Genomic DNA, 26,635 nt, shown 5'->3' with positions numbered 1-26,635 from the left:
ATAATTAAACATGTTTACCTTTTCCAAGCATGAATGTGCACAGTGTAGCTTGAGGAAGGGAAATAATGTGTTTACTGCTACTTTTAAACGTCTGAAGAGGAGATGTATGTGTGGACGGTTAACAAAAAAGAGCGACAAGAGTTTATTTTTCTTTTAATTCCGGTGAAAAGCAACGACGTCGTAGTGACATGACATGAAACTACATTAACGTTCCTTTACTTTGCAATTTCTGCCTTCAGCCTCTCAACAAAGTCGCGTTGCGTCAAGTACTTCAGCCATACAGAGTCATTTGTAGACTGTGTGCACTATTTGAAGGAGACTTCCATTAGGGGGTAGGGACAATACTGCGGAATGAATCGCAGCCGAAATGGTCTATCGCTCAAGCGTGAGTAAAGTCTGAAGTTAAATAGCTACCCGCGTGTATTTACGTTTCTGTTTGTGTTTAATGTGTGTAATAGCGTTCGGTTATGCTTCGAACGGAGTGTGTAGGGACCAGCAGCGACCTGAGTCAAAAAAGGACAACAGATGGAAAACGGTCGGTTGTGCCTCAAACTGAATGTGTAGGGACCAGCAGCGACCTGAGCCAAATTAAAACAAAAGATGTAAGTAAAACTACAAAAAACGCTCAGTTGTTTGCATACTTATTAAAATAGAACTTCTGTTTTGCTGTAATGTTATAACTAAAGCCACAGTTTGTATATAAAATCACAAGTGCATTTAACTGAAACATCCAGGGTGCGTTCACGTTCCCCATTTTCACTTTCAGTTTAGCAGAAGCTACGCAGTCAAATCTCTCACTAGCTTTTGCTTCTTTTATTCCCGTGAAGCAGCAGTAGGGCTGGACCATATGCTTGTTAGTAATCCCATCAAAACCAGCAACTGCCCGATAAAGCTGTAACGGCGTTTACCTTTCTACTTTACTATAACATACCAGTGTTGCACTAACATTGTATTTTGAAGGTTGTCTGGTATTTAAGGTGGTTGGGGTCATGGTGCTGTGCAGGCCACTGAAGTTCCTCCACACCAAACTCTTTAAACCGTGTTTATGGGCCTCACTTTGTGCGAAAAGACACAGTCATGGTGGAAAAGAAAAGCACTCTCGACTCACAGCAAGAAGGCCCTGGGTTCGATTCCCAGGTGGAGCAGTCCGGGTCCTTTCTGTGTGGAGTTTGCATGTTCTCCCTGTGTCTGCGTGGGTTTCCTCTCACAGTCCGAAGACATGCTTTCAGGTTAAGTGAAGGATGTTTAAAGTAGGATGCAAGACAGTAGGATGTGTTTTCTTTAGTATGTAATGTTAAGATCATTGCAAAAATAATGACCTTTCTTTGAGTATTATCAGTCTCCCTAAAAATATCCCGTATCCCCAAACACATCATTAGATCTTGGCTGACAGAGCTGTGCTTGATTCTCTAGGTTGAAAACAAGCTGTGCTATAAGGAGGGAGATCTATTCTCATGCCCAGACACAGACGCACTGGCACACTGCATCAGCATGGACTGTAAAATGGGAGCAGGTATCGCCAAGATCTTTAAAAAGAAGTTTAAAGGAGTAGAGGAACTCTTGGAACAAAGTGAGCATTAAAGCAGGAACACAGGTTTTGTACATATTCACACTGATCTTGAAAATGAATGTCGGTTTAACCACTTCACTCCGTCATCTTTGTCTTTTTATAGAAAAGGAACCAGGACAGTGTGCTGTACTTAAAAGAGATGACAGATTTGTGTACTACCTGGTGAGGCAAATGTGTTGTCACTGGTTATTGTTTTACTTAGATAACATTTCTGATTTATTGTTTGTATTGGTGATGTTAATAATGAAGCACTTAATCCATAACAGATAAAGAAGTCATTAATGCTGATGGTTAAAAATGTTGTTGGTTTGAACTAAGGATACTGAGGATTGAACTGCCACCTGTGGAGTCACCTATAGTGTGTATGTGCCAGCCAATTAGCTGTTGCTAATTGAATGCTAGTCCATTACCTTAACTGCTGAGCTATCGCTGCCCTGGATCTGTTCGCTGTTCATTATATTATGTACATCTTTGCGTTGTCTTTACCTAATACAGGTTACAAAGGAAAAGTACAACCATAAACCAACATACCGGACATTAAAACAAAGTCTGGAGGCCATGAAAGATCACTGTGTTAAAAATGGAGTGTCTCGATTATCAATTCCTAGGTACAAATCATGGCATTTCACACACACACACACACATTACACATTACAGAGACCTATATTATTATTTAGTAAGTTTACTAGTAATATTTAATTTACTTTAATAAAACGACTTAAACTGGAAGAAAAGGAAAAAAAAAACATTTTGCTTTACAAAACCTGTTACTCGAGCTTCCATTGTGAACTTTAATGTTTTAATCATTTAGTTTTCACATCACTGTATATTGGACTCATTTATTGCATTGTCATTTAGGATTGGCTGTGGTTTGGACAAGCTGTGTTGGAATAAAGTGTCACTGATGATACAAGACGTTTTCCAAAACACAGATGTGGTCATCACTGTATACTTACTCAAAACTACAGGTACAAATCCTGCATTTCCACTTTCTTAGGGAATTTAGATGGTCCAGAGAGCAGTACCTGATGCAGGTGTAAAAGCACACCAAATCTAGCTCAGTCCAGCTGAGTTTGACAATTTCGTTGTTTTAACACACCTACCCAATTGCGTATTTACAAGATTAAATCAGTTGTGTTTCCAAGGGATTATAGTTTTGTAATTGCTTTTACTTTCTGTTTTCAGAGACTACAAGGCGTAATAAATAATCAAACTTCATTCAACACTGGCTGGAAGTAGGGTTTTCTTTTGCAGATCAAGGTGGATAGGTCTGTGTCCTCCTTAAAAAAAGCTTGGTGCCTCTTTTGTATTATACCTAAATTATTCGACCTTTAAAGAATTTTAAAGAATAAGAATTTTGTGGGATTGGAACCTCCTATCAGTAACATCGGATCAGCCTTTATACAGAGTTGATGAAGTCATGGAGTTGTGAAAGAGGTAGCTTTCAGATCTGGAATCCACAGGTTTCTTTGTTGAAGTTATTTTTGGTGGTGGTGGGAGGGGGAGAACCAAAATAAGTCATAGAGGATTTTGGGTATATAATGCAAGAAATGTGTACAAATAAAAAGCCAAGTCAGTGTTAATAAAAACGTTTTTGATCTTCTATAGCACATATATACTGTATATTAATCTACACTATATATTCAAAATGTGGACACCCACTCCTAATCTTTGAACTGATCAAACCCTACCAGTTGCTAACAGGTGTATAAACAGAGCCCTGACCTCAATCCCAGCATGTCTGGGATGCATTAAAATGTCAACTGCAAACCAGGCCTTCTAATCATGTCAGGGCCAGTTCCCATAGAGCTACAAAGAGCTACAAAATCTTGTATAAAGCATGTTCTGTATGTATGTGAGAGAGAATGAGTGATTTTCTTCTTGTATCATCTTCAGTTTTTGCTGGGTACTCCACTGGGTATTCCACCTGTAAATTGCTTCTAGGTGTGTGTGTGATTGATCGAGTAAATGCATGTAACTGTGTGTTGCCCCGTATTGGATTTGCATCTTGTTCAGGGTGAGTGGCACTGGTCCCACTGCAACCCTGACAAGGAAAAACGACCTCTGCTGGCTGGTTGATGGCGTCTGATGGAGCCGAGGAATAATGCTGATCAGGGTGTGATTCTCCGTACACAAAGCTGATTCGCATATAAATTCGCCTCGTATAGATGAAAAGATGCAGTTGGCAACTGCACGTGTTGGAGGGGGCATGTGTCAGTCTCGAGCTCCTTAATTGGGGTGGGGGTCAGCTCCGGTGGTGAGGAAGCAGAACGCAATTGGGTATAAATTGGACGCGCTAAAATTGGGAGAAAATGCATTAATAAATAAATAAATTATAATAAATAAATAAAATAAAATTAGATTGTCTCAGTTAAAAGTTACATTGCACAACTTTACAGTTTTTATCTTAATGTATTAAAAATTAAAACATGATTGAATTCATGTCACATGGGTGATGTTTTGTTTCTGTTTTGTTTAATAAAAAAAACAACATATAATGACTGGGTGCAGTATGTTTTAGCTTAGTGCCTCAGTGTTTATGCAACCACTCAATGTTCCAATTAATAAAGAATAATCAGCTTCTTAGATGCTGGATGGTTTATTAGCACTTAGATATAGTTTGTTAGTTTGTGTCTGCTAGTTGTGTACTGATGCAGTGGTAATTAAATTATTATGTTTTTTTTTTAATGTTTTATTTATGCATTTTCTCCCCTTTTTCTCCTTTTTAGCGCATCTAATTGCCCGATTGCGTCATGCTTCCTCTTCACCAATGCTGATCTCCGCTCTGATTGAGGAGAACGAAGCTAACCCACGCCCCCTCTGACACGTGGGCAGCATTCTGTATGCATTTTGTCACCTACACTTTGACGAGTGCAATGCGGATCAGAGACAGTCCCTATCCGGCTTTTTAAAATCCCACCCCTATCTGAACAACAGTTTATGTTCAACAGTTCATTGTTCATGTGGCGCTTAGCCCAGCCAGCAGTCAGAGATTCGATACGATGTATTCGAGATCCCAGCTATGGTTTTAAGCGTGTGTTTTACCGCTGCGCCACCTGAGCGGCGTAATGAAATGATTTGATGTCTGGCTAGTACATGACCCTGTCGTTTTTTTGGAATGTTTTTGAGCGATCAAACTTAGTGTGTATGTATGAAAAACAAATTTGATAAGATGCAACAAAAAATAACTTGTCCAATAATTTGCAAATCCTCGCTGTTTTTATTTTCATTTCTCATACATACTGTCTCAGCTTTTTATTAAATTTGTCATTTTACAACAGTACTTGCTTTTATAAAGCTAAAAAACAAAACAGAATTTAAACTTTAAAGTTTCCATACAAATAAGCAAAATGTAGTGCAGTATTTGTACTTCGTTACTCCATTTTAACAACACATTTAGATACTGCAGTTCTGCAGTGGTTGGTTGGATAAATACAGCTTTCCAGCATATAAAAGATGCCACGTGCAGTGAAAGAAAACTGGTAACGAACCCTGGGGAAGAAAACAAAGGAATTATTTTAGTTTTTGAATTAAATTTGGGCTTGAGGAAAATACTTGTACATAAATGTATTTAAGGCTAAACAGTTAGCTTGAAGGAGCCTGTTGTTGTTGAGTGTTAGCACACTGTCAAATTTTTATAATTTACAATTATTAATAACAATCTTGATCAGCCTAACACGGGTGGCTTTGGTGGGTAGCACTGTCACCTGAGTTCCCAGTTTGAGACGTCTGGGTCCTTTCTGTGTAAATTTTACATGGTTTTTGACATTAAACTAGTAAATTGTGTACTTGAACTACCTGTTCTATCATTAATGTAACCAAAGTATAAAACCCTAATAAATAAATTAATAAATATTTATCAAATTTAACATTTCAATTAGAGCCAAACTCAGTGGATTGAGACAATATAACTAGAGAGCTGTCTCAAATTGGGCACAGGCCACAATTACTCTGTAGATACATATACTGTGACTGTAGATTATAATTTATTATATATTATAATTTTTAGGTAGTAATACTTGACACAGTTTCTCTTAACATTCTCTTACCCTACTGCAGAATGTTGGTCAGCTTTTCATCGTAGTACACATAGTTCTCTTGACAGTCTTCCCAGGGTGTGAAACTGTCTTCCTCATTCTCCACAAAAGTGGACCAGACGTAGGTGAAGTCCAGCGGCCTCATCATCCGCAGTTTACACCCTGCCTTTGCCAGTGCCTTTAGCCCCTCCTGCACCTCAGGTTCCTCCCACATGAAGAGGCGGGAGCAGTGGATGTTGAGGCGCAGTGATTTGCGGACTCTCATGATCTCCCATAGTTTAGTGGCGCACGCCGCACAGGGACTGGATGATGTATACCAGGTCACTGTGTATTGTAGTGATTTGTCATATTGAGGTAACACCTGCTGAAAGAAAGCTTCCTCAGCATGACTACCTGAGTGCTCGTCCTCCATGTACCCACGAAGCCCCTCGGGTTCTGCTGAACCGCCCTGAATGTCCACCTGATAGCATAGAAAGGTTTTGTTTCGGCCTCCGCAGTACTCCACGTTTTTGAACTGGAACTTGAAGAAGTGCGGGCAGAGCCGATCCCTGAAAAATTTGCAGATACAGGCTGAAAGGTCACATGTAGTCTTCTGTTTTGCTTTTATATCAACATGAAATCAGTATTCTCTGACCCCAAAAACCATATATTTAAAAATACGGCCCATGTCTGTAGCTTCTACTGTAATCTTGATAAACATGAATAACATAAACTAGTAAAATTTGTCATAGCTGACAATACTATAATGCAGGACAGATCCCAAATGACCACATATAGACTACAAAGTGTGTATAAGTCATTTTGTTGTAGTATATGAATGTAGTGAGTAGTAAACCACATGACTTAAAGACCTGTACTTAGGAAAACTGAGTGAAAACACAAGTATGTGTGTTCAAAACAGATATAAAGTGTATTTTAAAGTGCATCTATGTGTGTTTTGTGTGGACTAGCTAAGCTTTTTTGCTTGTAACATTTGTAAAAATCCGCACTTACATTTCCAATTTCAGTATAAGGAACCAGGGAAAGGGTACATACAAATTGCCCTGATGTTTGCCAAAGGATTAGAACACTACTCCTTTAGGGTATGTTCCAATATTCACTTATATAATAATCAACACATGCGTATTATGCACTGGGTGTTCCATTCCTGAAGCAGCTAAAGATTAAATGTTGCTTGCTGCTAAAATAAAGACTGTCCGATTCAGTAAGCACCATCTAGAGCTGACTTTTAAGGAACTTTAGAAGTTGTGAAGACAGTATCATGTGTATCTTTAGCAAAGACAATCCCATCTGCTCATGATATCATGATTACTGCATATATTGTAGCCTGCATTTGCTTTGACAATTTGACATTTCCATTCTATTCCAAAGACTTTAATTTAAAGGGCAGCTTGATGTAGGCAGTGGGTTCATTATTTTATCCCCTATTTATGGTGTTCTCAACTGAGCAGTAAGCTAGCTGAGATGATCTTTTTTCCCTCTCCAGATCTGAGCTTCTCTAGGATTAGATATCAGACCAAATTTAAACGCTCGTTGGCTTGAGTTTACTTTGGGCTGTGGACAGTATACACTGATCAGCCATAAAATTAAAACCACCTCCTTGTTTCTACACTCACTGTCCATTTTATCAGCTCCACTTACCGTATAGAAGCACTTTGAAGTTCTACAATTACTGACTGTAGTCCATCTGCTTTCACCCTGTTCTTCAATGGTCAGGACCACCACAGAGCAGGTATTATTTGGATGGTGGATAATTCTCAGCACTGCAGTGACAATGACATGGTGGTGGTGTGTTAATGTGTGTTGTGCTGGTATGAGTGGATCAGACACAGCACCACTGCTGGAGTTTTTAAATACTGTGTCCACTCACTGTCCACTCTATTAGACACTCCTACCTAGTTGGTTCACCTTGTAGATGTAAAGTCAGAGATGATCACTCATCTATTGCTGCTGTTCGAGTTGGTCATCTTCTAGACCTTCATCAGTGGACACAGGACGCTGCCCACAGGGCGCTGTTGGCTGGATATTTTTGGTTGGTGGACTATTCTCAGTCCAGCAGGGACAGTGAGGTGTTTAAAAACGTCATCAGTGTTGCTGTGTCTTATCCACTCATACTAGCACAACGCACACTAAATAAATAATACCTGCTCTGTAGTGGTCCTGGTAGAGTTCTGACCATTGAAGAACAGCTTGAAAGGGGGCTAACAAAGCATGCAGAGAAACAGATGGACTACAGTCAGTAATTGTAGAACTACAAAGTGCTCCTATATGGTAAGTGGAGCTGATAAAATGTAGTGTGTGTAGGTTTTAATGTTATGGCTAATCAGTGTATAACATACTGTTAGACCTTACAAAGAAGTAGGCTATTCATCTCTGTGAAGTAACTAAAATAAGCAGATCCACACAGTTCTTACACAGGTGTTGACTATCAGCAAATTATGAAATTTTCCAAGGTAATCTAGCATGAGCTTTATTATTATTAAGATATCATTAGAACTACTATGTATACAATTACTTTCAAATACTTTGCTTTTGTTAGTTAATTGACCACTGACCCTGTGTTATAGATCAGCTGTTTTTGCAAACAATAAAATATAAAACTAGGGTGTGAAATACTTTTCTAAAGTACCTACACCAGCAGTTGGTAAAACCTTTGGCTGCATTTATTTTAAGTGCATAGCACTGGAAACCTTGATGACCTGTTCGCTGTGTCGTGTTGAACTTGAAATGAAGCAACATTTGCTAAAGTATTATTGAGAATAATTGCATAACATGCTTTTTCAAGCTGTCTTCTCCTATTACTTGCAAGATCAGGTTTTATAATAAACAACATGGAGCAGGGACATCAGTTTTAGAACCCAATTACTGAAAACCCATTATGTTTCTTTTGTTTGTTTGTTTTCCAAGATCTGATTTTTCAAATGTATCAAACTGCCTTTTAGAGTCTAGCTAACCTAACTTAATTCTATAGCAAGGCTGTGTAATGCCAGACCTTTCAGATAACCCGTGAAACAGGAAAAAACAAAGAAAACTAGACAAATGGTATCACACACTAACACACCACCACCATGTCATTGTCACTGCAGTGCTGAGAATGATCCACCACCTAAATAATACCTACTCTGTGGTGGTCCTGTGGGGGTCCTGACCATTGAAGAACAAGGTGAAAGCAGGCTAAAAAAGTATGTAGAGAAATAGATGGACTACAGTCAGTAATTGTAGAACTACAACGTGCTTCTATATGGTAAGTGGAGCTGATAAAATGGACAGTAAGTGTAGAAACAAAGAAGGTGGTTTGAATGTTCTGGTTGATCAGTGTATGTTCTGTTATAGAAGCCACTTGTACCTACAGTTTAAGGCCTTGGCTGTTACATTATACGCTAATTTAAATTACATACTTACTTGTTACTGTAAGTTATATCATGCACATTTATGGCATTTAGCAGATGCCTTTATTCAAAGCGACTTACAATTGTGACTTGATTACTGATTACTAGGCCAGTACCTTTACCACTGGCCCTTTGGCTTTTGGTATACATCCTAACTCACAGAAAAATACATTCTACACTGTGAGTCAAAAAAGGACTTATGTACCTTTGCCCATAGCTTTGGAAAGTGTTGATGACTTTTTTTCCAAAATTATTTCACTGTTGCATTCAGAATTAAGGTGATTATTACATTGCCTAAATGTGTAGCTACAATACATTGTCCAAAGTTATGGGCAAATATATGAGGGTCCCTTTTTTGACTCACAGTTTATTTCACAGTTCTATTTTTGGCTCTACCAATCATAAACCTTTAAGATTCGCACTTAACCACTTGTTACATTTCCGGCATTTAGCAAACACTTTAATCCAAAGAGACTTACAGTTGTGACAGTATACAATCTAAACAAGTGAGGGTTAAGGGCCTTGCTCAAGGGCCCAACAATGGAAACCTGGCAGAGGTGGGGCTTGAACAGGCAACCTTCTTATTACTAGTCCAGTACCTTAACCACTAGGCTACAGCTGCCCTTTAGAGACAATGTTTACATTACATTTTCGGCATTTAGCAGACGCCTTTATCCAAATCGACTTACATTACAGTTACAGTATACTGTCTGAGCAATTGAGGGTTAAGTGCCTTCCTCAGGGGCTCAACAGCAGCAACCTGGCAGTAGTGGGGCTTGAACCAGCTTCTGATTACTAATTTTGTACCTTAACCACTAGGCTACAGCTTGCCCTATTGTTGTTGCATGGCAAGTGAGAGAAGGGTGTACCTATGAGTAGCAGATTTACTTACCCTACAATAATCTCAAATGGTGGCAGCTCTATAGGCTCCAGTTGGAATTCCCCATCCTCAGCACCTCCCTGTGCACCTTCAGCTGTCTCCTTATTGTCTTTTGGCTTCTCATCCTCTTCACTGGCCTTCTCTGGGATCTTCTCAGGCTTCGTTTTCTCCTTTTCTGCTTTGTTTTCAGATTTCTTCTCTTCCTTTTCAGCCTTGATTTCTGCACTCTTCTCTTTCTTTTTTGTCAAGTTTGCTCTGCTGGTGGTTTTTTTGTCTGCCATGACTGAAGTGAATGCCTAACCGAGCTGGTTGGAGTACACGGCAGTGTGATTGACAATGTAAGCCAGAGTTTGAAAGGTGCAGAGTTGAGTCTACAGAGGTGATTCCAGTCTGTAGAGAATGTCAGTAGAGATAGAGGGGCAGCTGCTCTCTCCTGTTCGTATGCTATAAAAAGAATCGAGGATAATGCAGCTTGGGGGAAGGTCTGCATTCGTTCTGTTATTTTCGACCCTACGTGTCAACAAGAAAAGCACCGGTGACCTTTTTTGTGTGAGCAGATGCCATTCACATTTTTGAAGACGAGCACAATCTCTATGGAACACTTGCACTAAGCAAACATAAGCATTTGGCTTTCCTATTCATCTGGGTATTAATGTTGTCCACACACCAAGAACACAGTTTATTAATAAACATTTTTGGCACAGGGTCTAGAGTGAGTCAGTCTCTTAAGATACTGTCTCACAAACAAACTCTAGAACCAAACTGGTCCCACATCTAGGCCAAATGAAGGTCAGTTTACCATAGGTGAATTCCAGTCATCCAAACTAGATACACGAATATTATTAATAAAGTAAAATCATTACATTTAATATTTTAATACATCCAAAAAACGATTACACTACTTTACAATAGTGTTCATTATGATTATGCAACTGTGTATATATTTTTGTTTCTGATGTGTTTTGTTGTATTTAATATACAACACACAGGATAGATGTGCTGGCTCTGATACAGTGCAAATGGTTGTGAGATCAGTAAGCAATTTCATTATATGGTGATGATGGGAGATAATCTGCTTTTGCACAAAATGGCTTCGACACATTTGCCTAAACGGCTGGGGATGCCCATCATCTTAGATTTTAAATTTATCCCCCCCCCCCCCCCTTTTTTTTATCTAAAAATTGCATGAACAAAGCTCTTTAAAGAAATCTACAGTGATTTAAAAATAATCAATAAATATTTAATTACCTGTAATACATGCCTTTAACAATCATGCTTTTAACTGCTAGATTAATGTGTTTGTATTGCCTTCTCATTTAATTTGTGGAATTTCATTAGTTCTGACCACTCTTCAAAAATGTATGATAAATACAGCAGATGTAAACAGGCAAGACCTAAATGACTTTGATAATGGCCAGATCTGCAGAGGGACATGCAATGCACCGCCGACCGGATGTTAGGCGACCAAGACTCCTAAAGACAACAACATGGGGCTAATGTGGCTTAGATTACATGTCATTTTAATACTGGCACTAAAGTGTATGTGTCAACACCCTGCATGAAACCCTTCAGTTAACAGTGCTGCATAGACACAGGTCAATCAAGTGCCCATGCTAACTCCTGTCCACCAAACATACAGTCAACCTACAACTTGCATGCATGTATCACAACTAGCCATTGGTGCAATAAAAAGTGTACTGGTGTTTTTTTCAAGGACAAGAGCACGACCAGGCAGGTGTGCATATATAAGGAAGGTATGTACAGTGTATCACAAAAGTGAGTACACCCCTCACATTTCTGCAAATATTTTATTATATCTTTTCATGGGACAACACTATAGAAAAAAAACTTGGATATAAGTTAGAGTAGTCAGTGTACAACTTGTATAGCAGTGTAGATTTACTGTCTTCTGAAAATAACTCAACACACAGCCATTAATGTCTAAATGGCTGGCAACATAAGTGAGTACACCCCACAGTGAACATGTCCAAATTGTGCCCAAAGTGTCAATATTTTGTGTGACCACCATTATTATCCAGCACTGCCTTAACCCTCCTGGGCATGGAATTCACCAGAGCTGCACAGGTTGCTACTGGAATCCTCTTCCACTCCTCCATGATGACATCACGGAGCTGGTGGATGTTAGACACCTTGAACTCCTCCACCTTCCACTTGAGGATGCGCCACAGGTGCTCAATTGGGTTTAGTCCATCACCTTTACCTTCAGCTTCCTCAGCAAGGCAGTTGCTCTTGGAGGTTGTGTTTGGGGTCGTTATCCTGTTGGAAAACTGCCATGAGGCCCAGTTTTCGAAGGGAGGGGATCATGCTCTGTTTCAGAATGTCACAGTACATGTTGGAATTCATGTTTCTCTCAATGAACTGCAGCTCCCCAGTGCCAGCAACACTCATGCAGCCCAAGACCATGATGCTACCACCACCATGCTTGACTGTAGGCAAGATACAGTTGTCTTGGTACTTCTTACCAGGGCGCCGCCACACATGCTGGACACCATCTGAGCCAAACAAGTTTATCTTGGTCTCGTCAGACCACAGGGCATTCCAGTAATCCATGTTCTTGGACTGCTTGTCTTCAGCAAACTGTTTGCGGGCTTTCTTGTGCGTCAGCTTCCTTCTGGGATGACGACCATGCAGACCGAGTTGATGCAGTGTGCGGCGTATGGTCTGAGCACTGACAGGCTGACCTCCCACGTCTTCAACCTCTGCAGCAATGCTGGCAGCACTCATGTGTCTATTTTTTAAAGCCAACCTCTGGATATGACGCCGAACACGTGGACTCAACTTCTTTGGTCGACCCTGGCGAAGCCTGTTCCGAGTGGAACCTGTCCTGGAAAACCGCTGTATGACCTTGGCCACCATGCTGTAGCTCAGTTTCAGGGTGTTAGCAATCTTCTTATAGCCCAGGCCATCTTTGTGGAGAGCAACAATTCTATTTCTCACATCCTCAGAGAGTTCTTTGCCATGAGGTGCCATGTTGAATATCCAGTGGCCAGTATGAGAGAATTGTACCCAAAACACCAAATTTAACAGCCCTGCTCCCCATTTACACCTGGGACCTTGACACATGACACCAGAGAGGGACAACGACACATTTGGGCACAATTTTGACATGTTCACTGTGGGGTGTACTCACTTATGTTGCCAGCTATTTAGACATTAATGGCTGTGTGTTGAGTTATTTTCAGAAGACAGTAAATCTACACTGCTATACAAGCTGTACACTGACTACTCTAAGTTATATCCAAGTTTCATGTCTATAGTGTTGTCCCATGAAAAGATATAATGAAATATTTGCAGAAATGTGAGGGGTGTACTCACTTTTGTGATACACTGTATATATCATATTTGTTCATCAAAAGTACAGTTTGAGTTCTATTAAATGTGAAATAAATAATTATATGTAGAGTACACTTCTGCCTGTTGTAACTTGGAAGGAGGGGTTAAATTAATTAGTGTATCCCATGCGTACATGAAGACATTACCTAAGTAAAGTACTGTACATTATAATTAAAGGCATTTTCCAAAACATCTTTCAGTGCTGGAAATGTTTAGTAATTGGACAGTTCCAAAATATAAGGTAGTGATAATCAATTTTAGATACACAGCACCTCCAACATACTAGTCCAGCAATATAAAGGCTCTTGATGGTGTTATAGAGAAATGAATTATATTGTCTATTTTAATTTGTATTTTAATGTTTTAAAGGTGGAGATTTGAGTATTTTCTCAGTACACAGTCTAAATTCCTGCACAAAGGTCCTGGAGAGATGGGTTCAAATTGTAACTTTGGTCACTGTCTGTGAGGAGTTTGGCATGTTTTGTCCAATTAAATTTTACAAATTAAACATACACATCCTGGCTTATGCTTCTACATGGACCCCCCATCCTTGTATGATACAGCCATAATAACATCTCTGGTCTATATTTCTCTGGATATTTTTTCAGAATTTTTGCTATATTTTGCTCTAGCACAAGACAGCTCTTACTGATATTAAAACACTCAAATACACTATATTGTCAAAAGTATTCGCTCGTCTGCCTTCACACGCATATGAACTTGAGTGACGTCCCATTCTTAATCCATAGGGTTTAATATGATGTCGGCCCACCCTTTGCAGCTATAACAGCTTCAACTCTTCTGGGAAGGCTTTCCACAAGGTTTAGGAGTGTGTTTATGGGAATTTTTTACCACTCTTCCAGAAAGAGCATTTGTGAGGTCAGACACTGATGTTGGACATGAAGGCCTGGCTCGCAGTCTCCACTCTAATTCATTCCAAAGGTGTTCTATCGGGTTGAGGTCAGGACTCTGTGCAGGCCAGTCAAGTTCTTCCACACCAAACTCGCTCATCCATGTCTTTATGGACCTTGCTTTGTGCACTGGTGCGCAGTTATGTTGGAACAGGAAGGCGCCATCCCCAAACTGTTCCCACAAAGTTGGAAGCATGAAATTGTCCAAAATCTCTTGGTATGCTGAAGCATTAAGAGTTCCTTTCAGTAGAACTAAGGGGCCGAGCCCAACTCCTGAAGTGATTGGAAGACCTGAATTCAATGATCTGGATGGGTGAGTGAATACTTTTGGCAATATAGTGTATGAAGATGAATATAAACAAAAGGAAGATGTAAATCATGTGGCATAATTAAAGCATTAAATGAATTAAATAAATAAATGTAGCTTTTTCTGAATCACACTTTAATATTGTTTGATGTTGATATATACAGATACTAAACCAGATTTCTTTTCTTTCTTTATTACAGATTTGTGTAGGTGTTACAAGCATAAGCTGATATTCGGCATCCTTCAGCTGAAAAGTATCCATGTTAATCAGGATTTATCAAAAGATATTATCAGGAACGTGTAAACAGATCTTTTTTGTTAGGGCCATATTATGCTATGATTTCCCTTTAGGTAAATCAGTGTGTCTAAGTTCTTAGGTAGAAGTCCACACCCTTCTTGTCTCATGATTTTGCTCAAAATGTTGAATATCTTTTCCACTGCAGTAGTTGTAGCTGGCACTGTCAACACTTTCTTGGCCACTTGTGAAAGAAGAGGAAAATCGATAGACTTGCGCTTCCAGTACTGTAGTGGATCCTCGTCTGTAGGTTCTTCATGAAGGTACGCAGCCAGCTCCTGCTCCACACTCTTAGCCTGCATGGTTGGCCTTTCTTTGATGAAGGAAAACAGTCTGCTGCGTTTGGATGGCACTGGCTGAGCTTCAGAACTGGGCTCTGGTGGACTCACAGGCTGGGCATGCTTTGCCACCTCCTCCAGAAAAACCTGCTTGTGCCAGTCACGGTCACTACTCCACGAGAGCTTGAACTGTGGATCCAGGGTAGTGGCCACCACATATAGAGGGTCCTCTAGGATGCCAGCTAGCCTACGGTCCAGTGCTTGGGTCAGTCCTGTTACTAGCCCGGTGCACTGGTGAGTTACGACCTCTGCTAGGTGCTTTCGCAGGCCCAAGACACTAGGAAGGGCAATACTGATGGACACATGTTTGTCTCCTTGGATCATATCTGTGGCCTCCTCAAAGGGTTCCAAGACCTCAACGAGCTCACGCAGCATCGTTTTTTCAACAGTGTTCAGAGCAAGGTCATTTCCGGCCACTATGTCCTCCAAAAAATCCACACACTCTAGCATTAGTCGTAGTGTCTTTAGCTGAGTGTTCCAGTGCCTATCTGAAGCTAAAGAGAATTGTTCTTTTCCTGTCATGCCATAACCAAACACTTGACTAAGTTTCTCAGGTGCCACTGCAGTAATGACATGATTGTAGAAGCAAGCTGCTTTGTTGATAGTTTTGGATATCTGAGAGGAGGAAAAGATTCCTTCACGAATGCACTGACCCAGGGAATGAGCAAAGCAGTCAATCCTACACCAATCCAGCCATTGATTTAAAGAGTTCTGATCTTCTGCTCCAGATTGTTTAACTACCCCTGTGTCAGTCTCTTTATCACTACTATCTTCATCTTCATCATCCACATCACTATTCCCATCAAGGCAAAAACCAGGCAGCTGGAAGGCAGATCGGGTTTTACAAGCAAAGGGATCAACAACAATGCGGAACACCTTACCCGAGATGCCATGACCATGGCAGATCTTATCAAAGTCTGCAAGCATGTAATTTGTGTCCCTATGATTTGGCAACGGTAAACATGATAACAGTGCAGATTTGATTTGCCAATCTGAGGTTAAAAAATGGCATGTTACTCCCATGTAGCCAGATCTATTCTTATTACTTATACTCATGCACAGGTCCAGGGTCACGCTGCAGGACTCGGATCCTGACAAAGCACGCTTGAGCGCTAACTGTACTTGGTAGACATAGGCTGGGAGGAGCTGCCGCTGTATGTAATGGCTTGGCTCTGGAACATAACGAGGCTCAAGGAGCTGCAGCAGCTCACGGAAACCTTCGTTCTCTACCATCTGCACAGGCTGCAGGTCACAGATAATCATTTTAGCGATGGCTTCAGAAATTAGGGATTGTCGTGGATCGCTGCGGTCAAATTTGGGTGTTGCCACTCCGCTCTGGGGTGGTGTACGACTGGTCCCGCTACCGCTAAGGGACGTGTAGGTCTGAATGCCCCCTGAAGAATAGGCCTCTCTTTTAATGTCTTTCTTCCTCACAAACTCATTGTACATCGCTTGATGTTTACGCTGTGTGGGGGGAAAAAGATAAGCTGTTACTGATTATCAGAATTTTAACATAGAAAGACCAACATACTTGATGTGTTTATTCTTCTTTGTTATGATACATGCATATTTAACATATATACATAGAATTTATATAAATATATGGCAACTTGTTATATAGACATTTATTTGTATTTTTATTGTACACTTACAGACCATTTTATTAAACATAGCTGTCATATGTGGGTATATAAACTGCCTGAACCACTCACAATCAAGACGACTAATTAATCTTGGCATTGTCGTCCAGTAGGAGCAAAATTAACTGATGGAATAACCTGGTTAATTAATACATTCAGGTTGTCAGCTGACATTTCATTGTCACAATGTTACTGAACCTAGACACAACCAAATAAAGCCACCACAGATCATAACACTGTACATTGTGCACTATGCATTTTTCTCACGCTGATGTGCCCATCGCAGAGGGAATCCGACAAAGCCCTCTAGGCCCTACATTTTCTAAAAACTAAAATGTAATTTAAAAAAGGCTTTTGTCAACCTCTATTGTAAAAATAACTATGTGTTGTGAGGTGGTCCATCTCAGGTTCTAGATAAAAATGCGTATTAATTATTTGTACCAGATTATTTTACAGAGTGCTATCAGACTTATGAAAAAAGTTAAAGTAAAGTTAGTTAAAAGTGGTTGCAGGATGACCTGAAAGCAGCAGGAATAACAGTTAAAGGAAGACCAAAAGCACTGAACCGAACCACAATCATCTTCTTTCTTTACCATCACTCATACTTATATGCATCTAAAATGTACACACTACCACGTAGACATATCAAAACACTATTGGAATGATATACTCTGGTCAGAGAAAACAAAAATGGAGCTTTATTCATAATTTAGGTCATCATGTTTGGAAAAAGGGTTGCATGTGTAATTTAAATACACTGAAGTCATGAAATGAACTAAGGAGGTGGGGATGGCCAAAACCCTGAGATGGACAGGCACCTGGTCCAGGTATCCCTGCCTTGTGCTTGGTGTTTTCTGGAGGAACCAGACCTGCAGGTGTAAAATTATTTTAAATAACAATGGTTTAAACCAATAATGGGTAACATCCACATTGCCAGTGTTTCTGTGGGCTCCAGACTTGTGTTGGTTTTTTAACGGTGTGTGTATGTTCGCCCAATCATTTAACAACAGGGTGTCAATTCTGCCTAGCAACAAAACACAATTGGCCAAGGGGCAGTTTTATCACCGCCTCTGATTGGTTGATGTTAAAGATGAAGTGAATCGTAATTGGCTCAGTGTGTAGGTAAACCTGCCTCTTGTGCTGCGTGTATATAAATACAAATATATTATTTTAAACCTACGTTGTTTCACAGAACACTCCTGTAAATATAAATATAATATTGTTTGTTAAAAATGAGCAATTATACTAAATACGTATAATTATTTTGTGTGTGTAACAGATAGCGGACGAAACGCTCGTGCTTAATACTGTTTATACTGTAATTGTAGAGTAAATGTTATTAAACGTAAACATTGAATGTAAAACACACATAAATGTGTCACACGTAATACACTCGAGGTTCATACCTTTAAATGTGTAACGAAGTTAGAGGTAACTGTCCTCTTCGCCTGGATCCTTGTACCACAAGCTTTACAGTTGGATTCAATTTTGCCATTTTCCCCTTCAAAGACGATATTAAAGTAGTCCAGAATAGACACTCGAGAATGTGACGCCATGTATGAATCTCACGATGCTCGACCCTCAGTGCATTAACTGTCCTGATCGACCTGGTGTTTGTTTTCCTAATAACAGCTCAGCACTGATGATATGGTGGTATCGCACTGATACTGTAGATTCATCCGCTCCTACCTCACCACAGCTTAGTGTCTGCAGTCTTTTCTTCAGCCTACATCAGACATGTCGTTTACACATCACAGCAGAATAGGTGATTCCATCCTCCAGAAATCATCCAGCAGTCTGAGTCTGAGAGCAGTGCTGCAGTGTAAACAATGCTGATCATCAGCTAGTGCTCCAGATAACAGGAAACAGAGAATTAAGGGGAGTGTTCCTTCCTTTCACGATCAACTGTTGTTCCATGATGTTACCTTATTGGTCAGATAAACCAAATTCTGGTTTAGAACAAGTTTACCGTCCATCGCTCCTTTCTGTGTGGAGTTTGCATGTTCTCCCTGTGTCTGTGTGGGTTTCCTCCCACAGTCCAAAGACATGCAAGTGAGGTGAATTGGAGACACTAAATTATCTGTGTTTGGTAAAACCTTGTGAACTGAACAGTGGCGGCTCCTGCCAAATCTCCCAGGGGGTGGCAATTGTTGCGATGATGGCCAAGGTGACACGTTCAATGGGTAAATTAAAGCTTAGTTTGCCCTCACAAATAACTTTGAACATGGAGAGTGAGCAGCTTTACCATTAATCATAAAATTAAGTAAAGCCTTCACCCTAACAATTTAATTCAGTCTTCATCAGATAGCATTTTATTTTAGGTGCAGTAGAGCCAGAATAAAGATTGGCATCGGGGCTGATGTGCAATGAATAAAGAAGTACAATTAAATAATTGGGGAGATACAATAAGTGCAATCACAATTCACAATTTAAAAATTACATTACTTACTTGTAATTTACTTGTAACTTATATGATTTTCCCCCCTTTGTAGATACTTGGGAATTTTTAAGTTGCTAATTTATCCTGATTACATGATGGAGTTGCTCCGAACTGAGGCGATGGTAGTCATGGTGACGAGATCATGACACCAGGTTACGTGTGACGCAAGCACGTAAGTGCGAGCCCTCCCGGAACCCATTCAGATTGTATTGCAGCGCCTGCAGTTCGAAAAAAGAACCTTAACATGAGAGTCTATGAGAGCAATCCAGGGCGATTTTCAGTCAGACTGAAATTGCCCCAAAAGGGGCGGTACTGTACGGAACACAACTCGACGCTGATTGGACTACGATATCCCGAGGCAAGACAGACTGTCCAGAACAGTCACAGCTGTGATAGAAAAAATTCTCACCTTTCGCCCTAAGGAACGAGCCACCCCTGGAACTGAAGAACCTTGTGTAATAAGTAACTACCGTTCCTGTCATGAATGTAACCAAAGTGTAAAACATGAAGTTAAAATCCTAATAAACAAACAAACAAACAAACTGTCCATCACAACGAAAAAAGGGTGTATGGAGTATGGAGAAGCAGGATTGGTTAACAGGCACACATCTGCATCATTCAGACACTTTCATCCAAAGCGACTTATCAGTAAACACAATTTGAGCACTTGAGAGTTAAGGGCAACTTGGTGATGGGGGGGCTTAAACTAGCAACCTTATGATTACTATTCCAGTACCTTTACCACTGAGATACCACTGCATACCTTGTATAGTATATCCTGTACTAAACCATAAACCATATATATATGACAGAAAAGATTTGAACACCTGACAATGTACTTGTTGGACATTCCATTCTGAAACACTAAGCATTAATATGCACCCCATTCACAGCTTAATCAGCTTCTACTTTCTAGGAAGACTTTTCATTAGATTGGAGTGTGCCTATGGGATGTTGTGCCTATTAAAGGACAAAAGAGCATTTCAAAGCAGGTCAAATAGAAAAGCATTTTGCTAAAAATGTACATAATTGACTTTATACACATTTTAGCAATGGGTTGTTCATCACTGTTAAATACACCGATCAGGGATAACATTATGAACACCTTCCTAACTGACTGGCTATGCACCCCTATACGCAACAAACTGTGATGCACTGTGTATTCTGACACCTTTCTATCAGAACCAGCATTAGCTTCTTCAGCAATTTAAGCTACAGTAGCTCGCCTGTTGGATCGGACCACATGGGCCAGCCTTTACTCCCTGCGTGCATCAGTGGGCCTGGGACCCTGTCGCCGGTTTACCCAGTAGTCTAGCCATCACAATTTGGCCCTTGTCAAACTCGCTTAAATCCTTACGCTTGCCAATGTTTCCTGCTTCTAACACATCAACTTTAAGGATAAAATGTTCACTTGCTGCCTAATATATCCCACCCACTAACAGGTGCCGTGATGAAGAGATAATCAGTATTAATCACTTCACCTGCCAGTGGTCATAATGTTATGCCTAGTCGGTGTGTGTCTGATTTATTTATTTATTAGGATTTTAACGTCATATTTTACATTCTTTGGTTACATTCATGACAGAAACAGTGGTTACTCATTACACAAGATTCATCAGTTCATTCAACAAGTTTCACGTCAAACACAGTCATGGACAATTTTGTATCTCCAATTCACCTCACTTGCATGTCTTTGGACTGTGGGAGGAAACTGGAGCCCCAAGAGAAAAACCACAGACACAGGGAGAACATGCAAACTCCACACAGAAAGGATCCGGACCGCCCCACCTGGGAATCAAACCCCTTTTTGCTGTGAGGCAAAAGTGCTACCCACAGAGCCACCGTGCCACCCAAAATATGTCTGATAAAAAGTTTCATGTTAGCTTTTAATGTCATACCAACCATGTGTAAACAGTGCAGGATATTGACATGTACATTAGCAAAAACTTTGTGTATTTCATAATACTTTAAACTCTCTTGAATTCAATGCAATTGAAGATTTATATAAACAAACTTCAAGTTGTACATTATCAGTGAAATCCTTGAACCTTGGAGAAAAATAGAAAATCAGAACAAATGAGCTAAAATTGAACCACAATGCTGCAAATCCAAATATTTTTTTGTCCCAAAGATGTGATTACAAAAAAATAAACTAATACTTTTGTATTCTCTTTCCCCTCTCTTTTTGTTTATGCTTATAAACACATAATTTTTTGTTCATAGTCATAACTGCAAAGTCAAAGTCAAGTCAGGTTGAATTCTTGTTTCCCCCATCACACATCTCACAGCATTGCTAGTAATTATGCATTTATTTACACTTGATTTATAGTTAGAAATACTATGTTGATACATTTGAGAGACAAAAATCACAAACAAAAGGTAAAAATGTACCACATATATACTGAATTATTCCTTTAGTTTAGAAGAAATCTTCTGTTTCTCTTTCACCTCATGCTGCATCTCCTTTCTAGTTTTCAGAATTGCACTCTGTAGGGTTGAAATCTCTGCTGATAGATTGATGACTGCAAAATGTATGGGAAAAATAGTATTATTTTTATGGCAAATGGTAAAATAATGAAGGACAGAAATTGTAAAATTACTTCCAAAACCAACACCTCTTAAAAATGAAATATTCCTTTTGTGTTTTTAGAAAGATTGATCTTAAAACATCGGGTTGACATGAATATACCAAACAAAGTGTAATCATTTTAGAACTTGTTTTGACATTACCTTGTTTAAAAGCAGCCTGCGCTTGCCTGAGATTGTGTGGTACAAGAATTCCAAACCATTTTAGAGGATCTTGGTGCTGACATGTGGAGTTCTCACTCTGTGTGTTAAACAGGATTTTTTTCTCACTCTGCTCTTCTGAAGTGTTTTCATCCTCAGTGTCTTTTTGTTTGATATTCACACGTCGTCTCAGGCCTGCAAAAAATGAATTTTACTTAAACAAATGTCTGCATATGACTGTAAAAAAATCATTTTATTTTGTACACATTATTATGGTCCTAGGAACACTGCATCATTAGATCTATGTACGTAATTCAGGATGCATAATGCTATAATGCTGAAAAACAAGACATGCAGGTTCGCATTAAAAAAACAGAATGCTGAATTTGTACCAGAATTAAATACAAATCAGCTTGAAATGCAATTAACCCACAGCCAGATTACATTTCACATGACAGAACCTACCTCCTTCTGTTGGTCCTATAGTCTCGACTGCACCACTTTCTTTCGGTTCTTCTGGTATGATATCCTTTCGCTCACACTGAAACTCGACTTCACCTTCTTCTGACAGGCTGCATTATAAAACAAGAAGTATGCATACAGGTAAGTTATCAAAAATAAACTGCTTTGCACCGCACCTACTGTTTATGCTGCTGTTTCAATTATAAAATACACTGATCAGCCATAACATTAAAACCACCTCCTTGTTTCTACACTCACTGTCCATTTTGTCAGCTCCACTTATTATATAAAAGCACTTTGAAGCTCTACAATTACTGACTGTAGTCCATTTTCCAGCTTTCACCCTGTTCTTCAATGGTCAGGACCCCCACAGAGCAGGTATTATTTAGGTGGTGGATCATTCTCAGTCCTGCAGTGACACTGACATGGTTGAGTTGGTATGAGTGGATCAGACACAGCAGCGCTGCTGGAGTTTTTAAATACAGTGTCCACTCACTGTCCACTCTATTAGACACTCCTACCTGATTGGTCCACCGTGTAGATGTAAAGTCAGCGACGATCACTTACCTATTGCTGCTGTTTGAATTGGTCATCTTCTAGACCTTCATCTGTAATCACAGGACGCTGCCCACAGGGTGCTGTTGGCTGGATATTGTTGGTTGGTGGACTGTTTTCAGTCCAGCAGTGACAGTGAGGTGTTTAAAAACTCCAGCAGCATTGCTGTGTCTTATCCATTCATACCAGCACAACACACACTAACAAATCACCACCATTTCAGTGTCACTGCAGTGCTGAGAACAGCATGAAAGGGGGCTAACAAAGCATGCAGAGAAACAGATGAACTACTGTAAGTAATTGTAGAACTACAAAGTGCTCCTATATGGTAAGTGGAGCTGTTAAAAGACAGTGAGTGTAAAAACAAGGAGGTGGTTTTAATGTTATGGCTGATCGATGTATAAGCTATGTAGAACTGTACCAGCAAATGAATCTAATAAAAACATCATTAATCATCTAATTAAAAACACAGTTTTAAAACAAATGGGTTTAGAGGGCTCAACTTATCAAAAAGCAGAAGTAATGCTATCTTGCAGTTATATATGTGGAAAAAATATCCAATGTCACATTCATTACTCACCCAAATGTGACAAGTAGACAAACATGCTTCGGAAGTGGTGTGGTTACAATAAAGTGTATAGGCGGCACAGTGGCTAAGTGGTTAGTCTTGGGTTTGATCCCCAGGTGGGGCGGTCCGGGTCCTTTCTGTGTGGAGTTTGCATGTTCTCCCCGTGTCTGCATGGGTTTCCTCCGGGTGCTCCGGTTTCCTCCCACAGTCCAAAGACATGCAAGTGAGGTAAATTGGAGACACAACATTGTCCACGACTGTGTTCGATATAACCTTGTGAACTGATGAACCTTGTGTAATGAGTAACTACCGTTCCTGTCATGAATGTAACCAAAGTGTGTGAAACATGACTGTAAAATCCTAATAAACAAACAAACAAACAATAAAGTGCATAAAATGTATAATATCTGTGCATAGCACTGAACTGTATTTGATAACAATGTAACTGTATTTGATGGATTATGTAAAAATGTTGTTTTTAAAGGGCAGTTGTAGCCTAGTGGTTAAGGTACTGGACTAGTAATCGAAAGGTCGCTGGTTCAACCCTCACTACTGCCAGGTTGCCACTGTTGGGCCCTTGAGCAAGGCCCTTAACCCTCAATTGCTCAGACTGTATACTGTCACACTACTGTTAGTCGCTTTGGATAAAAGTGTCTGGAAAATGTAAATGATTATGGCTATGCTTATACAAACTATAACTATGCTTGTGACTCCACTATCAAAGTCACAAAATGTATTACACTTTAAAGTCTGCAGAACATGTGATAGAATGATACTTGGGGGGAAAATGTAATAAATATGGTATAATAATATATATTGAACCTGGCTTGAACATGGACCAACGGCTTCATCTCACTGGCATACTGCAGTGCTGAGACATGCTTGTTTCCCATCGAGTAACGAGCCTTGGATATATTAAACCATCCCTGTGGAAAGATCAAACAACCATTTATCATTTTTAAACAGAGCACAGACAATCTCAGGATTTATGTAGGTGTTATAAGTGTTTTACCTCTTCTATAAGTGAGTTCAGCTTTTCTCTTTTCTCCTCTAGAATCTCCAGCTGATCCATGAACTGCAGTAACTGCTCATCTAAACGCAGAGCGGCAGGATCGAGACCCATTTTTACACAATTCACTCCGATCTTAGGTTTCAGTAAAACAGTGGTGTTGTAGTTTAACTAAACTGTGTATTCATTTAGTGTATTAAATCATGTTAGATCGTTTTAAGCGGTTATTGGGACATTTCCTTAGGGTTCAGCCACTATCACGTGATAGAATGAATCAGCTGACAGTAAACAGCCAATTGCTTCAATTCTTGCGTGGACGTTACACACATTACGTATCACCCGCACATTTACGCAAACAGCGCAGGTCATTGTGCGGTTCTGGAATAGGCGTACCTTTCATGTGCATTTATCATTTTTACATCATGAGTCGGTTTGTTGACATTGGGATTTTTTTGAGAATTAAAGACAGTCAAAACTATGTATGCACTACAGTGACATCTGGTGGCGGATTGTGCTGAACACAACTATTTAGATAGATAGATAGATAGATAGATAGATAGATAGATAGATAGATAGATAGATAGATAGATAGATAGATAGATAGATAGATAGATAGATAGATAGATAGATAGATAGATAGATAGATAGATAGATCAAAGTAAAAAATGAATTCTCGAATGATTTCGACCTTATTCTCGAATTTCAAAATAATAATAATTAAGTGGCCCCAAAACGCTGTCGTTGTGTCCTCTCCTACCTAAAAGTTAAGAAATTCAGTTCAGCCTTGAAATACTACAGGTACAGAGAGAGTCCGCACATAAACAAATTAGCTAATTTCTTACAAAAATGCAAATTCTTTTTTTTATTTTACATATAATCGCTTTATAGATGATTGGTCCATATAGTGTTGGTGAGAGCTGTGTTTGCTTTAACTTTGCAAACATTGTTATACATTTCCAGCTTACCTCAACAACTAAAATAAAAACGGTGGTAAAACTGTAATAATGCGACATTCAGATAATACAAACTTAGTTTTATTTTGCAAAAACAAGCGTTCCCATACCGGGAGTCGAACCCGGGCCGCCTGGGTGAAAACCAGGAATCCTAACCGCTAGACCATATGGGACATGTGAACAATCTTCACAACTCTGTGTTATGACGTTGTAGTAAACAAAGGTAACTGCAAAATAGAACACGTGACCACGTTTTCAATAGGTCTGGAGCAACCATACATTAATTAAACTGTAGCCACACAGATGTTACCGCGTCCAGTCTTAAGAAGTTCGTGATTTTGCGCAGAACACATTCCTGTTTCAGCATGACTGAACCCGCCCCACACTCCTCAAAGCATGGTCCATTAAGACTTTGTTTAGGGAGACTGGCGTGGAGGAACTTTAGTGATCTATACATTACATCGAACAATTTTGCAATATGTTAGAGCCCCGCTTATTGTGTCGACCTCACAAACATTTTTACTAAATTGGCACATAACCCCACAGACACACTCCAAAACGTTGTGTAAAGTCCTCCCAAAGTCGAAGTGGAAGCTGTTAAAGCTGCTACAAAAGCAGGAAAGACAATCATATATAAATACTAATGGTTTTGGAATCGGATGACTTAACAAGTTCATGGTATTATAGTCATGTCTTAGTTTGTGATCACACATGTATATCTACATGTACAGGAAAAATACAAGTACAAGTATAAAAGTCTAAAAACATTATGTGTGTCTGGATGGACAGTATATTAAAAACAAAAGTGGATAAGTACGTGTTTACTTCTTGACTGGTGCACCTTTAAATGATAACTGCTCTCTCCATGTCACCGCCTCGGTAGCTCGCCGTGATCGTATAGTGGTTAGTACTCTGCGTTGTGGCCGCAGCAACCCCGGTTCGAATCCGGGTCACGGCAGGACACAAGAGGGCGAATGATTTTCTTTTTAAAACATGTTTTAATGATAAAACATTTATTTGTTAGATACGCTTCATTGTTTGCATTAATTACGTGTACATTAAGTAATATAACAGCGCACTTAAATGATTTAACAAGGTTTACAGTCAGTCTATGGGTTTGTTTTTCTTTTATTGTTTGTTGATGTACAAAACAGAACAGAAACCCGGTCAGTTTCAAAGTGTAGTGGTGCAAATTAAAGT

The 26,635-nt window shown here is 39.6% G+C and overlaps 4 protein-coding genes and 2 non-coding genes across 7 annotated transcripts; 2 read left to right on the top strand and 4 right to left on the bottom strand.

Moving 5' to 3' along the window:
• Positions 1–327: 327 nt before the first annotated feature.
• oard1 (O-acyl-ADP-ribose deacylase 1) lies at positions 328–4,068 on the top strand. 2 transcript variants are annotated; one of them, XM_063015164.1, is made up of 7 exons: positions 328–385; positions 490–602; positions 1,414–1,570; positions 1,674–1,732; positions 2,066–2,178; positions 2,429–2,538; positions 2,756–4,068. In XM_063015164.1, the coding sequence occupies exons 1-7, from the start codon at positions 352–354 to the stop codon at positions 2,776–2,778; spliced, it is 609 nt and encodes a 202-aa protein (XP_062871234.1). In that variant the 5' UTR covers positions 328–351; the 3' UTR covers positions 2,779–4,068. The 2 variants fall into 2 exon arrangements, with proteins under 2 accessions (XP_062871234.1, XP_062871233.1); XM_063015163.1 differs by lacking the exons at positions 328–385; positions 490–602 and adding an exon at positions 947–1,229.
• A 699-nt stretch (positions 4,069–4,767) lies between these two features.
• On the bottom strand, positions 4,768–10,254 carry apobec2b (apolipoprotein B mRNA editing enzyme, catalytic polypeptide-like 2b). Its single transcript, XM_063015162.1, has 3 exons — positions 9,889–10,254; positions 5,620–6,155; positions 4,768–5,062 (listed from the first exon to the last, which is right to left on the bottom strand). Exons 1-2 carry the CDS (start codon positions 10,155–10,157, stop codon positions 5,621–5,623), a joined length of 804 nt encoding a protein of 267 aa, XP_062871232.1. The 5' UTR covers positions 10,158–10,254; the 3' UTR covers positions 4,768–5,062; position 5,620.
• Positions 10,255–14,603: 4,349 nt separating this feature from the next.
• Positions 14,604–18,277, bottom strand: si:dkey-109j17.5 (zinc finger BED domain-containing protein 4). The gene is made up of 2 exons (XM_063016065.1): positions 18,128–18,277; positions 14,604–16,545 (listed from the first exon to the last, which is right to left on the bottom strand). Exons 1-2 carry the CDS (start codon positions 18,275–18,277, stop codon positions 14,767–14,769), a joined length of 1,929 nt encoding a protein of 642 aa, XP_062872135.1. The 3' UTR covers positions 14,604–14,766.
• Positions 18,278–21,451: 3,174 nt separating this feature from the next.
• On the bottom strand, positions 21,452–24,733 carry ccdc115 (coiled-coil domain containing 115). The gene is made up of 5 exons (XM_063015561.1): positions 24,486–24,733; positions 24,296–24,399; positions 22,354–22,460; positions 21,892–22,083; positions 21,452–21,683 (listed from the first exon to the last, which is right to left on the bottom strand). Exons 1-5 carry the CDS (start codon positions 24,594–24,596, stop codon positions 21,568–21,570), a joined length of 630 nt encoding a protein of 209 aa, XP_062871631.1. The 5' UTR covers positions 24,597–24,733; the 3' UTR covers positions 21,452–21,567.
• An 803-nt stretch (positions 24,734–25,536) lies between these two features.
• On the bottom strand, positions 25,537–25,608 carry trnae-uuc (transfer RNA glutamic acid (anticodon UUC)). The gene has a single exon. It is a non-coding gene; the product is annotated as a tRNA-Glu (tRNA).
• Positions 25,609–26,321: 713 nt separating this feature from the next.
• On the top strand, positions 26,322–26,393 carry trnah-gug (transfer RNA histidin (anticodon GUG)). Its single transcript has one exon. It is a non-coding gene; the product is annotated as a tRNA-His (tRNA).
• Positions 26,394–26,635: the final 242 nt, after the last annotated feature.

This window comes from Trichomycterus rosablanca, chromosome 19 (genome assembly GCF_030014385.1).
Source record: "Trichomycterus rosablanca isolate fTriRos1 chromosome 19, fTriRos1.hap1, whole genome shotgun sequence".
In the NCBI taxonomy this organism is placed as follows: domain Eukaryota; kingdom Metazoa; phylum Chordata; class Actinopteri; order Siluriformes; family Trichomycteridae; genus Trichomycterus; species Trichomycterus rosablanca.
The sequence above is the reverse complement of the archived record's forward strand: the minus strand, read 5'-3'. Positions and strand labels throughout refer to the sequence as shown.

Bases quoted from the DNA above. Each gene is read 5' to 3' on its own strand.
- oard1 (XM_063015163.1), top strand. From the start codon at position 990: ATGGTGCTGTGCAGGCCACTGAAGTTCCTCCACACCAAACTCTTTAAA. The intron at 1,571-1,673 runs GTGAGCATTAAA...GTCTTTTTATAG, and splicing joins AGAGGAACTCTTGGAACAAA to AAAAGGAACCAGGACAGTGT. The intron at 1,733-2,065 runs GTGAGGCAAATG...TACCTAATACAG, and splicing joins ACAGATTTGTGTACTACCTG to GTTACAAAGGAAAAGTACAA.
- apobec2b (XM_063015162.1), bottom strand. From the start codon at position 10,157: ATGGCAGACAAAAAAACCACCAGCAGAGCAAACTTGACAAAAAAGAAA. The intron at 6,156-9,888 runs GTAAGTAAATCT...CAAATTTTTCAG, and splicing joins CCATTTGAGATTATTGTAGG to GGATCGGCTCTGCCCGCACT.
- si:dkey-109j17.5 (XM_063016065.1), bottom strand. From the start codon at position 18,277: ATGGCGTCACATTCTCGAGTGTCTATTCTGGACTACTTTAATATCGTC. The intron at 16,546-18,127 runs GTATGAACCTCG...CCCCCCACACAG, and splicing joins ACTTCGTTACACATTTAAAG to CGTAAACATCAAGCGATGTA.
- ccdc115 (XM_063015561.1), bottom strand. From the start codon at position 24,596: ATGGGTCTCGATCCTGCCGCTCTGCGTTTAGATGAGCAGTTACTGCAG. The intron at 22,461-24,295 runs GTTCAATATATA...TTTATAATGCAG, and splicing joins TTGGTCCATGTTCAAGCCAG to CCTGTCAGAAGAAGGTGAAG. The intron at 22,084-22,353 runs GTAGGTTCTGTC...CATTTTTTGCAG, and splicing joins TATAGGACCAACAGAAGGAG to GCCTGAGACGACGTGTGAAT.